The following is a 14,275-nucleotide window of genomic DNA, read 5'->3' on the forward strand; positions in this document are numbered from 1 at the left end:
TTTTTAAAATTAATCGCGATTAATCGCGATTAATCGCAATTAGAAGACTGAAACTTTTTGGATATGTAAATGTAAAATGTAAATAATTAATGTAAACTCAAGACAAAGAAACTATTTACATTCAAAATATGATTGTTTATTGGAATTTTTGTTTAACTTGTAACACAGATTTTCTCATGTAAACAACATACCTGCAATAAACCATCAATATCCTCCAAATTAACTGTTGGCTTGAAAGCCATATTTATTACAGAAATAAAAACACAGGCATGTAAGTGCCATTTGAATTTCAAAACAATCAATGCCAATAAAAAACAAAAATGATTTCCATGTTGAATTCTAAGTGGACTGCAAAAAAATTCCAAAGTATAGTCATTGCCAGTGCTTTAAGTGGGCAGGTATGCACCGGTACTCAGTACCGCCACTTCCAAATATAGCTCTTGAGCGTACCGCCACCTCTCCGTGCGCCCAGAACGTGCTTGTTCTGGACATCTGTTTTAATAGAGGTTTTAATCTTTTACCTGCACTGCCGATTTTCAGAGCGCCCTTCACAATGCAAGCTTCCTAATTCATCCCACCCAGAGCAGAAACTCCATTACCCATTCACCCTTAAGTTATACAAGTGAATAGCGCATGTGTCGCTTTTCCCACTGTTAAGTGTCAACAACTCAACGTGGCCGGAGAAGGTGTGTGAAACTCGTTGTTAGTGTACACAACGCTCGGTTCGGTTAAAAATCAAATACAGTTAACAACAACACTTAATATGTTTTCTTGGCTTCAGACTTTGAATACTGCAAGAACAAGACCAGAATCTGATGATTCGCTGACTGATACCTCACCAAATTTGAATCCCATCACTGCAGGTCAGACTCAAGCTAATGAAGTAATGCAGCTCTTTCAGGAAGGGTGACCAGACGTCCCGAAAAATTCGGGACAGTCCCGAAATCTAAACTGTTGTCCCGACTCCCGAATCTGGCCCTAATTGTCCCGGAAGTTATACTAAAGCAAAATCTTGAGTATTTATTGTCTGATAAACATTAAAAACTGTCTGCGGAGGTTGAGTCGTCCTGCAGCCCCCGCTGGCTGCTCATTGGCTGCAGCATCTTTTTTCTAAGTTCTAAAAAAATACCGTAGACGGCAAGGCACAAATTTAGATAATCATTTATCTAATTAATCTATAGCCTATGCACAAAGACAATATGATATTTTTGTCGCCTTTTTGTGTTAAAGCTTGATGAAGAGAGAGAGCGCAAGTTGCTGCAGCTGCGAGGAGGACAGTGATGCACGCGTACAGGAGTGATTGACAGTTCGCGGCACTGTGTACAAAAAATACTCCGCTACACAATTATTTCGTTATTTTCGTTTAAGCTTATTAACGTTAGCGTTACAGAAAGGTCTGATTTACGCACTGTTACAGTCATTGTTTTTGTTTTGTTTTTTAAACAATGACATTTGAGTTCATGATTTTAATGTTGCTGTTTCTTGTGGCAGACTAAATGAAGAGTAATGTTTCTTGTGGCAGACTGAAGAGTAATCCGGCAGAGTTTTATACTGAAACTTTCCGTCTAAAAGTCCTTCCTTGGTCTTATCCATATTTCTTTGCACGTTGAACACACATAGGCCACAACTGGAAATAAAAAAAACTGCAACCGCGTTAATTGCGTTATTTTTTTTTAACGCGTTAAATATTTCAAATTAATCGAATGCGTTAACGCGCTAATTTTGACAGCACTAGTTTTAATATAATCAGTTTCACCCCGTTTTACATATGAACGCAAACATAGAGTCTTGTAAAATTCAGCCCATCTGGCCTACAGTCCTGTAAGGTCCAGGCACTCGGCCCAAGGAAGGTATCCGGTGCTGGATGAAGGTTTCCTGCATGTTCTGTCTTTCAGCGCGTAAAGTTATTCAGTTTAGGTTAAGCTCAAATCTGACTCCATTTTATTATCTAATCTGACTCCATTTTAGTATGACCTCGAATTTAGGTTGAAAGCCAAATTGGTTGTTTGTTGGTCTCTAATTTGATTATTCTAATTTAACTCTTTACTTTATTTTACTCTCTCATTAGGAATCTATGTCGCTCAGGGTGCCCCACGACGGCCGTTCTTCTACGTGTGCCCCACGATCACAAACTCGCCAGTCTCAACAGTAGTCAGAGGTTATGTCTAATCCATTTAGTCCCCCTCAGCTACCCATGTACAACTTAGTTAAAGCTCAAAACAATAATCAGCGGTTCTGCTAGCACTATCTGTCTAGCCCCCCCGACAGTCATATAACTTCGTACAACTTAATTAAAGCTGAGACAATAACCAGCGGTTATGACCAGTACTTTTACTAGCCCCTCATAGTTAATGCAACTGAGTACAACTTAACTAAAGTCAAGCGGTTTAGCCAGAAATCTAAAACCTCACCTGATGCGCCCCATGCTCCATCTAGTCTGAGTTTTAGTATGCACTTAACCCTGGACGCAGATTTGCAAAAACATAGCCTTCACTTAATCTCCTTGAGAAAATAGTTTCAGAGTAAGTCAGAGTAAATCAAATGGAACAATTTATTATCAGTCAGGTAAGGATTATGCCAATCACATAGCCAATTCATAGATATCAAATCAATACTAGACACCAAATTCTCAAAGATGAATCTAATAGTAAAAGATGCATACCTGACTCTTAGAAAAATACATAGTATGAAGTGTGTGGACACACTTCAAGCTATGGGCTCATTCCAGCTACAGATGGCCCTGATCCTTTTGCTGCAATCGTAAAGACAAACATCCCCCGAGATGAAGATAGAAACTAACAATTGGAATTTGCCTTAAGTCAGGTTTCAGACCAGGGTAGTTTACACCTCAATGGGAACAGAAGGTAATTTACATGGAGGACCCTAGGAAGGGGCACTCCCTCCCATTACAGAGATACAAAATATCTCTTAATTCTTAGGAAATGAATTATCTTTTAATCTACTTTTGTAAGACAGACACCATTGTACCAGTTGCACTGAGACAATTCAAATGACACCAAACATGACTGTAAATATCACTTGCATTAATATAGACCGTTATATTCTACTATTGCCCATTCTGAGTGAGCTATGTGAAGGGAAGGAATGGAATGAGTAGGAACTGTTGCATATGTGAGAGAGGCGTTTCCTGCATTTTCTCTCAGTGAGATGTGAGAACAGATGTCTGTATGTTAATGCACTGTGTGTCCTTAGTATATCTCAGAAGATCAAAGTATCTGAAGTTTCTGTAATTCTTACAGTCCCTATAAAAGTTTTGCTGGGGTTAGGGCAATTGGAATAAATAAATAATTTATTAATAAATAACAGACGAAAACAAATGAAATTTTTTAATACATGCATGCATTTAACAATATTACTATTCCATTATATTGCATGCTCTTAATAATCAAATTCATATTCTTTTTGCAATTAAAGTTTATTAGTTAAATTCTCCTTTGTAGTTGCCCTAATGAAAAGCTAATTCATGAATCAGAGTTAACTTTAGTATTAGTAAACCTTTATAAAAGTGACGTAATGCCTGTATTTTACCCAATTTTTACTCACTAAAAGTGGTAAATCCGGTTCTGCTGGTCATTGTAAAGAATGTGACATGCCTTGAGGTGTGCAGGTTTTTTTTAAAGAAGCAAATACACACACTCAATCGTTCTCTCTCCTCACACACTCTAGACACACTCACACACTCGCTCCTTCCATAACACACACATACTGTGGATTAGCTCTGCTTCAGGTGAGTGTCAATAGGGAGCTGATCAGGTACACAGACTGAAATAGTCATTGGTTTCCTTTGGTGTCAGAGAGTACTGATGTAATGGTTTATTGAGTTCATGTCGTCTGACCGCTGATAGATTCTGTTCGTCAGGGTTGTGATGGCACACACGGCTGTTCAGATGACTGGAGATCCGAACAACAATCAGTCCAGGACACCGGTGTCCACCAGAATATCCTTCTCATCGCCCAGACGAGGAGCGACCATGAGCTTCCACAACATCAGCTACAGCGTGAAGATGAAGAGCGGCTTCCTGTGCAAGAGGAAGGTCACGAAGAAGAACATCCTCATCGAGCTCAAGTGAGTCTAGTGCTGTTTGATCACATTACAATTGTGTCCCATGGATTTTCATCAGTAAGGCATTTCATGATTACCATTGTGTGTACCATGGTACTTTTTAAAATGCACCTTAGTGTAGCACAAAGTACAGCTGAATTCCATCCAAATATGGAAACATAACTCATGTATTTAATTTTTTTTATTTCCGTCTCTGTTGCAACAGTTTGGAAGTGTTTAAAATGACCGTACTGATATATTCACGTCATTGGTGTTTGTTGATCGGCTTATTTTTGCCTCAAGGTCTGCATTTAAAGTCACACCAGAGGTTTCTGCAGACCAGTCAAGACTCAATCAATAATTATTTTTGAATCTTGCCGTATACACAGAGGCATTGTCATGTAAGAACAGAAAAGAGTCCTTTCCAAACTGTCACTATAAATTAAGAAGCACATAATATCATTATATGCTTAAATATTAAGATTTGGGCTCATGGGAAACACTAAAGTAGCCAATCCCGTTCATTAGAAGGGGGGTGCCAATACTTTTGTCCATGTAGTGTATTTTACAGTAACATTTAAATATGATATAGATTATGGTAATCAAAATGTGCCATGGTATATATGATGTATATAAATTCTATCTATCCAACATCTGCGAGATGTATTTTTTAGTGTTTGCTTATCTGCAATACGGCTTTCAAGTTGTTTCTTCTCAGATGTCAAACAGACATCTAGAAAATGCCTTTAAGATGGTTATAATTTAGAATGTATGTAAAACTGACATTTTAAAGATGTTTATCCAATATTTGTTCCAGATGAAGCAATCTTTAACAGACATCTTGCAGATGTACATGTACTATCTGGTATGTTACCTAGAGGAACAAAGTTACATAAGTCTGTTATGTAAATGCAGCATGAGAGTGCTATATATAATCAGATTCCAGTTGTTGTTGTTGTTGTATTTCGCTGTGTTCAAACTAAACAAAATACAATTTTCTTCCGTAACAAAACTGCGTTTTAATTGAGGCTCATCCAGTCAGCATCCCATGTGTGTTTGGTTTGATCTTGTTTTATGTGATTATATGATGATGTGGTGAGAAAATGTGGCGATGATAATTATGTTATTTTCTTTAGTGGTATCATGAGGCCAGGACTGAATGCCATATTAGGACCCACCGGGAGCGGGAAATCATCGTAAGAGCTGTCTGTCTGTCCATCAGTGTCTTCATGTAGGCTAACCAGTAGAGGAATGATGAAATCTTGTGCCATAAAATCTTGCAATATAAAAATGTGATGAGATTTCTCATTGTAGTTGTAACAACCTCTTAGCTTTTGTCTCTGTTTGCACTTTGAATATTGAGAGAGTGCTGTATGGTTGCACTTATTGTTTGCACTTAATAAGACTTAGAAAAACACATATTTTTGTTATTTATACTTTTTCCACACACAGCTTCAATCAGAAGCTCTTGAAACTTATAACTCATCTACAGTTCTAAGGTCTGAAGAGTCTCATGTGAAATCATACATGAGATAATTAGTTTAATAAAAACATTGTAAGCTAAGAATTATTTAATTATTGTATATTCACAGTTATTCAACACTAAAAAATAAAGGTGATGCACGATGCCATAGAAGAACCTTTTTGTCTAAATGGGTTCTGTAAAGAATATTTAACATCTAAAGAAATTTTTTGTTTCACAAATGGTACTTTGTGGCTAAAGAAGGTTCTTCAGTTTATAAAAAACGGAAGAAAGAGATTGTTCTTTAAATAACATTTGACTGAATGCTTTTTTGTGGAACCAAAAATTTTAAGACACCTTTATTTTTCAAGAGTGAAACAGCAAGTAAATTATAGAGAAAGTGGGTAAAGAACATTTATAATCACATTATCACTGACTATAAAACTCCTGTTATAATCAATGAAGCCGTCATCACTCAAACGAAACTCTTGTATCGTACATACATGAATTCATCTAATCATGTTAGTATTTTTAAACATTTTACATTTATTTCAAAATGATAACTCAAGGCAGTAACAATTTAAACAATATATTTTATTTTTGAACTTATGTTCAGCTATTTTTTTAATAATTAACTTTTAACAATTTTAGATGTTTTCAGAATAAAAATCATGAAAAAGCAATAAATATTGCTCACAGATGGAGATTTACTTAAAATTTCATCAAGCTGATTACTCTCATAATCACAAGGTGCTGCGCAAGTGTTTTTGCTAGTTTCAGCGCGACACAGTTCTCATTTTCCCGTTCTGTGCCACTTTGTTTAAATAGCAAATGCATTTGTGCCCATTTGTGCACCTATGGGCATGCTGGTCTAACAAAAGAGGTCAGTCTGTGCACCTGAAAATGTTTTTCATTATTATTATTATTATTACATATATTATTATTATTATTTCTTATCTGTTATTTGTAATTGCTGCTGGACAATAACCAATAATTATTGATTTATAGCTATATTACCAAGTACAAACACTTTTTTTTGCTAATTATCACAAAATAAAGCAATCTCCAAATGTACAGGGTGCGATTAACAAATGAAGCAAAGTTGAACTTGTAACAAAAATATTTGCAAAACGTATTTTAATTCAACGAAAAGAGAGAACTGACTTGAAAGAATAATTAATTCCTAAACGGTTGCCATTGCTGGTTCATTTGACAGAAATACAGGACACAAATAGATAAAAACCGCTGATATATTTGCTGGGAAAATGTTTCTCAGTGTTCCTGGTACACACAGTGCATACAGCCGTACACCTGATTACAAGTTACAAAATGCACCTCCAGACTATTGTTTTCCAGGCATGTATTTCAACTTCCTAAAAATCTAATTTCATCCTTTTGTTGTGATCCCAATCTTACGCCTTATCTTGTCTTCTGAACAAAATGTCTTTTTTTTTTTTACTTAAAGTAGTTCAAATGTTTTCAAAACAGAGTTACATTATATATATATATATATATATATATATATATATATATATATATATATATATATATATATATAATATATATATATAATAGTTTTTGAAATAAGTCTCTCCTCCTTACCAATGCTACATTTATTTAATAAAAAATGAGTGAAACCATAATATCATAAAATATTACTGCAATTTTAAAAAAGTGTTTTCTTTTTAAATACGTTAAAATGTAATTTATATCTGTGATCAAAGATGATTTTTCAGCATCATTACTCCAGTGTCTTCAGTGTCACATGATCTGCACTTAAAGAAACACTGCTGATTATTATCAGTGTTGAAAAACGTTGTCCTGCTTCATATTTTTGTGGAAACACAGATATGTTTTAGTTTTCAGGATTCTTTGATGAATGGAAGTTTAAAAGAACAGCATTTAGTTGAACTAGAAATCTTTTGTAACTTTTGATCAATTTAATGTAATAACAATGTATTAATTTCATATATGTACACAAACAAAAAACATACATAATGTTTGTGTTTTACTGCAGGTTTCTGGACGTTCTGGCCGCTCGTAAGGATCCTGCTGGTCTTTCTGGAGAGGTTCTTATAGACGGAGCTCCACAGCCTCCAAACTTCAAATGTCTGTCTGGATACGTAGTGCAGGTATAAACCACACACACACACACACTCAGTTACTACATTTCTTTACTTCTGTTTGGTTAGTGAAATAGCAGCACTTTCTCCTCAATGACACATGAAGTGAGAAATAACATTTAGGAGTGGAGCACAAACACTAACTTACACATTAGACGTCATGTTTGACTCTAAAAATTGAAATCAGTGTTAAAACAGGAAGCAGAACTTGTTATTCTGTAGAATACATATCATGACTGAGGAAATTGTGTGATCGCCAACTAAGATTAGAAGAGCGGGACTAAAACCATTCAGCAGTTTAGTTTGTTTTCTTTCCATTAATAGAGTTTAATACAGTGCGTTCGCCTAAACTACTACTTGATTTTGAATTCCTCAAGCAATTGTGTAATCTTATCTCAAATCTCACATCAGCATGTCGTGGGACACCTTGTATTTAATAAAGCTTTGTGTTCAGAAAATACTCGGTCAAGGTTTAAACACATGAAACATGATTATAATCAGGCTTTGTGTTTCAAACTAGGACTGTCATCATATCAGATTTTCACTAAATTGACCACAAGAATTCATGATAACGATCAGGAGTGGAAAGAGTACTGAAAAAAGAAAAATACATTCAAGTAAAAGTGAAAAGTTCAGAAGCAGAAGCCTCTAAGTGCCGTTTCAAAATTCCTTCTAAAATAAGCATTTTTATCAGGTTCTTATGTGTAGGTTCAGTAGTTTCTCTTGAATGGCGATTAACAGGTTCTATTCGTTGCCATTAAATGTAAATAACCGAACGTAAAAATGGGAGCCTGAGAAAAATGCTTCAAGTACTGTAACCTGTGTAATAAATGTTAAGTGAGTAAATTAAAAGCACTTGTCTAAAAAACGAATTGAGTGAAAGTAAAAAAGTAGTTTATTTAAAAGTACTCATGAGTAGTGAATACCAGGGCTGCAATGAAATGCAGGATTGATTCATGGATTAATTTGGAGATCTTCCAAATGCGTTCTCTCTGGAATTGATTCTGAGCTTAGATTTGAGATTTTAACAGCATTTATTTATTTTGCCAGCCCTAGTGAGTACTGAGTACTGAACTGCAGATTTTATGCTCTTATGATAAACACTGTAAAATGCCATTTAAAAATGTAGAAAATACTCTACATACTGTAATTCATATTCTGTTTGCCTTTGTCAGAAAGAATATCTACATCCTCCAACAGAATTAATTTTGAGCACCAACTTTGAATCTACATTACTTATGATAAAATGTATCTATTTTTAAAAATAATTTTATTTCTATTTTTAAAAATAATGTTAGAATAATGACACTGACATAGAGTATAACCTGACAACATCTTATCTGACTGCAGATACTCAATTAGGACAACACATTTTACTCTCAAACTACATCCTCTCAGAAGTCTTATCAGCTTTCACGCATGTCAAAATAAAAGTCTCACATCAGAAAAACTTTGCATATTTGTTGTTGAGAAACAATGATAGCATAACACAGTAATTTTTCACGCTTTACACATATTTGGCACCACCTAATGTTGCAGGTATGTTATTGACATGTAAAAGTCTAGAGCCTGAATAAAAGATGACTCCATTTTTTTCAGATGTAATTTTAAGAAAGGAATACAGTCTTGTATTTGGACCAATATAGTAGTTCCATTAACAAGGGTAAATGTTATTAGCTACTTTACACCCCTGATGATGATGTACCACTATGTCTATAGAAATGTTGAAAAAAGAAAAATTCTTCAAATTCAAATTCTTATATATTTAGCTGCCAATGAATCACATCATTGCACACAAAAATAAAAATTACACTTAAATCAAGAAACTAAAATGCGAGCCATTTTTGGCTCCGTGTTAAAATAGGACACTGTGAGAATAAAAACCTAATGGTGAAGGATAATTATGTGTCGTATTATTTTACATGTCCTATTCATTTTAAAATATCACCTTTTCCTATTTCAAAAGCATATATTTTTTTGCAGGATGACGTGGTCATGGGGACACTGACCGTTCGCGAGAATCTGCGTTTCTCTGCAGCTTTAAGGCTCCCGAAGTCGATCAGTCAGCAAGAAAAAGATGAGAAGATTGAGAAACTAATTCAGGAGCTGGGATTGAGCAAAGTGGCCAATTCACGGGTAACAAACCAAACACACATTCATCACACTACATGTGCAACCAGGACAAACTTAACATTCTCAAAAATCAGTAAAGTGTACAGTATACAGTCTTATCTTTGATTTAGATGTTTCTGATGTCTTAAGTGTATTTTTTTCTCCTCAAATGTATAGCTAGATAAAAAATACAAACAAAATAAATGAATAAATAAATTCACAGTTGTTCTGTTGGCTGGTTTTACAGGTGGGCACGCAGCTGATTCGTGGTGTTTCAGGTGGAGAGAGGAAGAGGACGAGCATTGGCATGGAGGTGATCTTTGATCCACCGGTGCTTTTCCTGGACGAGCCGACCACCGGCCTGGACGCCAGTACAGCCAACTCTGTCCTCATGCTGCTCAAGAAGTGCGTTTATACAAAACCGGTCCTATTTCACATGAAATACATGTTCATAAACACACACAAGAGAGGTTGGAAGTTGTCCTGGGGTATTTCCTCCCAGATCTGGACCAAGGCATCACTGAGCTCCTGGACAGTCTGAGGTGCAACCGGGAATCGTTAGATGAACCGAAACATAATGTCCCAAAGGTGTTCTAATGGATTTAGCTCAGGCGAGCGTTGGGGAAATTCAGTGGTATCAATTCCTTCATCCTCTAGGCACTGCTTGAGTACTCTTGCCTCATGTTCCTGGGGATTATCATACACCAGGAAGAAGCCAGACCCCACTGTACCCACGTAGGGTCTGACAGTGGGTCCAAGGATTTCATCCTGATAACTAATGGCAGTCAAGGTGTCATTGTCTAGCCTGTAGAGGTCTGTGCGTCCCTCCATGGATATGCCGCCTCAGACCATCACTGACCCACAACCAAACTGGTCAAGCTGAACGATGTTACAGGCAGCATTACATTCTCCATGGCTTCTCCAGACCCTTTCACATCTCCCACATGTGCTCAGAGTGTACCTTCTCTCATCTGTGAAAGCACGGACTGACAATTCTGGTGTTCAATGGCAAATGCCAGTCGAGCTCATTGTTGACAGACAGTGAGCACAGGGCCCTGAAGTGTGAAGTGTGTTTGTGATTGTCTGGACAGAGACATTCACACCTGTGGCCTGTTGGAAGTCATTTTGTATGTTCCTCTTTGCACAAAGGAGCAGATACCAATGGGTTAAGGACCTTCTACAGCGTCTGTCCAGCTCTCCTAGAGTAACTGCTTGTCTCCAGGAATCTCCTCCATGCTCTTGAGAGTGTGCTGGGAAACACAGCAAACCTTTTGGCAATGGCACGTATTGATGTGCCATCCTGGAGGAATTGGACTACCTGTGCCGACGGCCAGTCCCTGTCACTGAAGTCCTTCCCCTGTGGCATTTACATCTGCTTGGAACACATGTATGAGATTGATGTACCACGCTGTGACCATTGCATACATCAACAGTCAAGGTGATCTGTGCTCCCATTGCATGTCACAACTTGCCTGCAATCTCCTCCTTCTGGCGCTCAAGTCGCTGCTCTCCATTCATGTTCCAATCATACAGCTCAATCATGCAGTCGACATGCTCTAATAACAGCTCATCCTCCCGGGTGAAAAGGAGACTGATGGACCAGCTGATTGGAAGTCAATTTAATAGATTCCCAGATGGACATGTTTTACTTCCTATGAGTCCTCCCACTGCCCGTTCTTTTACTCCCTGACTGAGTGGACCATGGGCATGGATATGCTGGACACAGCTGGCCTGGGGCTTACACAAATATGCATTTTACACCAGTAAGCCTCTCTGCACAGAACCTGTAAAAGATCAGGGTTGAGAAGGAGCAGGTCTTGATGATTTTGTCTTATTGGCCTACCTGGACATAGTTTTCAGACCAGATGATCTTTGTGACTGTCCTTCCCTGAAGATCTTTGGAACCTCCACGTGTGGCTCCTAGATGGGACACGGATAGCAAATTGGCTTGTCACAAGCAGTGAATGCCAATATCTCTTAGGCCAGTGGCCCCTCTACCTTATGTCCTGAAGTGGAATCTGCTCACTTGGGTGGTGTTCTTCTGTGATCCCCAGAGATTCACAATCATTGTTGTGATTTATTTGGTCACTTCAACCTTGAAAGTGTATGATGCTGCTGTTGCAGCACATCAATGGCATAGATGACAGGTCCATGGGAAACACAACCTGAAATAAAATACATTGCATCAAAGCAACTGAACAACATTCATTTGGAAAACAGTGTCTCAACAATGCAAAATGATAGTTAAAGGCAGTTCATCATTGAATTCAGTGATGTCATCTCTGTTCAGTTGAAATAGTATCTGTGCATTCATTTGCAATCAAGTCAATGATATCGCTGTAGACGAAGTGACCCCAACTAAGCAAGCCAGAGGCGACAGCAGCAAGGAACCGAAACTCCATCGGTGACAGAATGGAGAAAAAAACCTTGGGAGAAACCAGGCTCAGTTGGGGTTAGTTCTCCTCTGACCAGACGAAACCAGTTGTTCAATTCCAGGCTGCAGCAAAGTCAGATTGTGCAGAAGAATCATCTGTTTCCTGTGGTCTTGTCCTGGTGCTCCTCTGAGACAAGGTCTTTACAGGGGATCTGTATCTGGGGCTCTAGTTGTCCTGGTCTCCGCTGTCTTTCAGGGCAGTAGAGGTCCTTTCTAGGTGCTGATCCACCATCTGGTCTGGATACGTACTGGATTCGGGTGACTGCAATGATCCTCTGATCTGGACACAGACTGGATCTGGTGGCTACGGTAACCTCGGAATAAGAGAGAAACAGACTAATATTAGCGTAGATGCCATTCTTCTAATGATTTAGCAAGTACATAGGGTGTTATGTGAAGTGTTTCCGGTTCCGGTGTACTTAATGCATCCAAAAATGCAGCCTTTAACGGATTTGGATATTAAAAGCATATTAGTATGTTATGTGTATGCCAGGTTAAAGAGATGGGTCTTTAATCTAGATTTAAACTGCAAGAGTGTGTCTGCCTCCCGAACAATGTTAGGTAGGTTATTCCAGAGTTTAGGCGCCAAATAGGAAAAGTATCTGCCGCCTGCAGCTGATTTTGATATTCTAGGTATTATCAAATTGCCTGAGTTTTGAGAACGTAGCGGACGTAGAGGAGTATAATGTAAAAGGAGCTCATTCAAATACTGAGGTGCTAAACCATTCAGGGCTTTATAAGTAATAAGCAATATTTTAAAATCTATACAATGTTTGATAGGGAGCCAGTGCAGTGTGGACAGGACCGGGCTAATATGGTCATACTTCCTGGTTCTAGTAAGAACTCTTGCTGCTGCATTTTGGACTAGCTGTAGTTTGTTTACTAAGTGTGCAGAACAACCACCCAATAAAGCATTACAATAATCTAACCTTGAGGTCATAAATGCATGGATTAACATTTCTGCATTTGACATTGAGATCCTAGACCATAATTTAGATGTATTTTTGAAATGGAAAAATGCAGTTTTACAAATGCTAGAAACGTGGCTTTCTAAGGAAAGATTGTCCAAAGTTCCCACTGCTCCCATTTGGGACAAGGTGGTGAACTTGCAAGCGCTGTCCTTGGAGTAGGGAGACCTATTCTTGGCATTGCTGTGTCCCATGAAACCTGACTGACTGAAAAGTTTCCCTAAAGGAGGTAACAGAGATGTTACATCCCTCTTGCCACAACCTTGAACTATGCAGCTAAATGGCTGGGACACAGTCTTGGCTCCTCAGTGCAAATCTAAATGAGTGGATAAACACTGCCGTTTTATATATTTGTATGTACAGTGGCGTCACTACGCATGCAAAATCCACTCACCAATATTTATTGGCCTGTTTTTTTACTACTCTGATGTGATTGGACTCTCAAGTAAGACCCCTAATGTCATTGTTGACATAATGTCTCTGTTCCCTCCTTCGGTTTATACATTTTATTTTTAAATGTAATAACAACTAATTACCTTATATTAATTTTATTTAAAGATATGCATATGTTTTAATAGTAATAATAATAATAAAAAAACTTGTTTGGTTTTTTGGGGTGATGACACTGATATTGTGGTTTGTTCAGAATGGCGAACAGCGGTCGCACCATCATCCTGTCCATCCATCAGCCGCGGTACTCCATCTACCGGCTGTTCGACAGCCTCACACTGCTATTGGGAGGAAGACTGGTGTATCACGGCCCGGCTCAAGATGCCCTGGACTACTTCAGCCATATCGGTATGCAAACACACACATACACATATGAACAGACACTCAGATCCTGATACTGATGTGTATATGTGTGTGTGTGCATGTCAGGATACATCTGTGAACCTCATAACAATCCTGCTGATTTCTTCCTGGATGTCATCAATGGAGAATCCACCGCCGTCGCTCTCAACAAGTTATACGACGATGAGGGTACAACAATTTCCTTTCCGTAGTATAATGTAACAGAGGCCAGTGAGTAGGTGCTCTGAAGGTAAAACCTCACTTCCCTGATCTCAAGAGATGCCGTGATGTCATTTAGCCTCCTTGTTAGTGTGTCTGTCT

At 37.9% G+C, this 14,275-nt stretch overlaps 1 protein-coding gene across 2 annotated transcripts in view; it reads left to right on the plus strand.

Moving 5' to 3' along the window:
- The window catches only part of LOC113041348 (ATP-binding cassette sub-family G member 2), a 75,557-nt gene that overhangs the window by 44,513 nt on the left and 16,769 nt on the right, over positions 1 to 14,275 (plus strand). Inside the window, exons 1-8 of one of the 2 annotated variants that reach the window (XM_026199818.1) lie at positions 3,621 to 3,748; positions 3,881 to 4,087; positions 5,200 to 5,259; positions 7,543 to 7,657; positions 9,632 to 9,784; positions 10,008 to 10,165; positions 13,809 to 13,960; positions 14,042 to 14,143. In XM_026199818.1, coding sequence (XP_026055603.1) covers positions 3,888 to 4,087; positions 5,200 to 5,259; positions 7,543 to 7,657; positions 9,632 to 9,784; positions 10,008 to 10,165; positions 13,809 to 13,960; positions 14,042 to 14,143 — 940 coding nt within the window. In that variant the 5' untranslated portion in view covers positions 3,621 to 3,748; positions 3,881 to 3,887. Of the gene's footprint in view, positions 3,749 to 3,866; positions 4,088 to 5,199; positions 5,260 to 7,542; positions 7,658 to 9,631; positions 9,785 to 10,007; positions 10,166 to 13,808; positions 13,961 to 14,041; positions 14,144 to 14,275 lie in introns of those variants that run through there. The other variant, XM_026199819.1, reaches the window with a different exon arrangement.

The sequence above is a fragment of the Carassius auratus genome, chromosome 23 (assembly GCF_003368295.1).
Source record: "Carassius auratus strain Wakin chromosome 23, ASM336829v1, whole genome shotgun sequence".
In the NCBI taxonomy this organism is placed as follows: domain Eukaryota; kingdom Metazoa; phylum Chordata; class Actinopteri; order Cypriniformes; family Cyprinidae; genus Carassius; species Carassius auratus.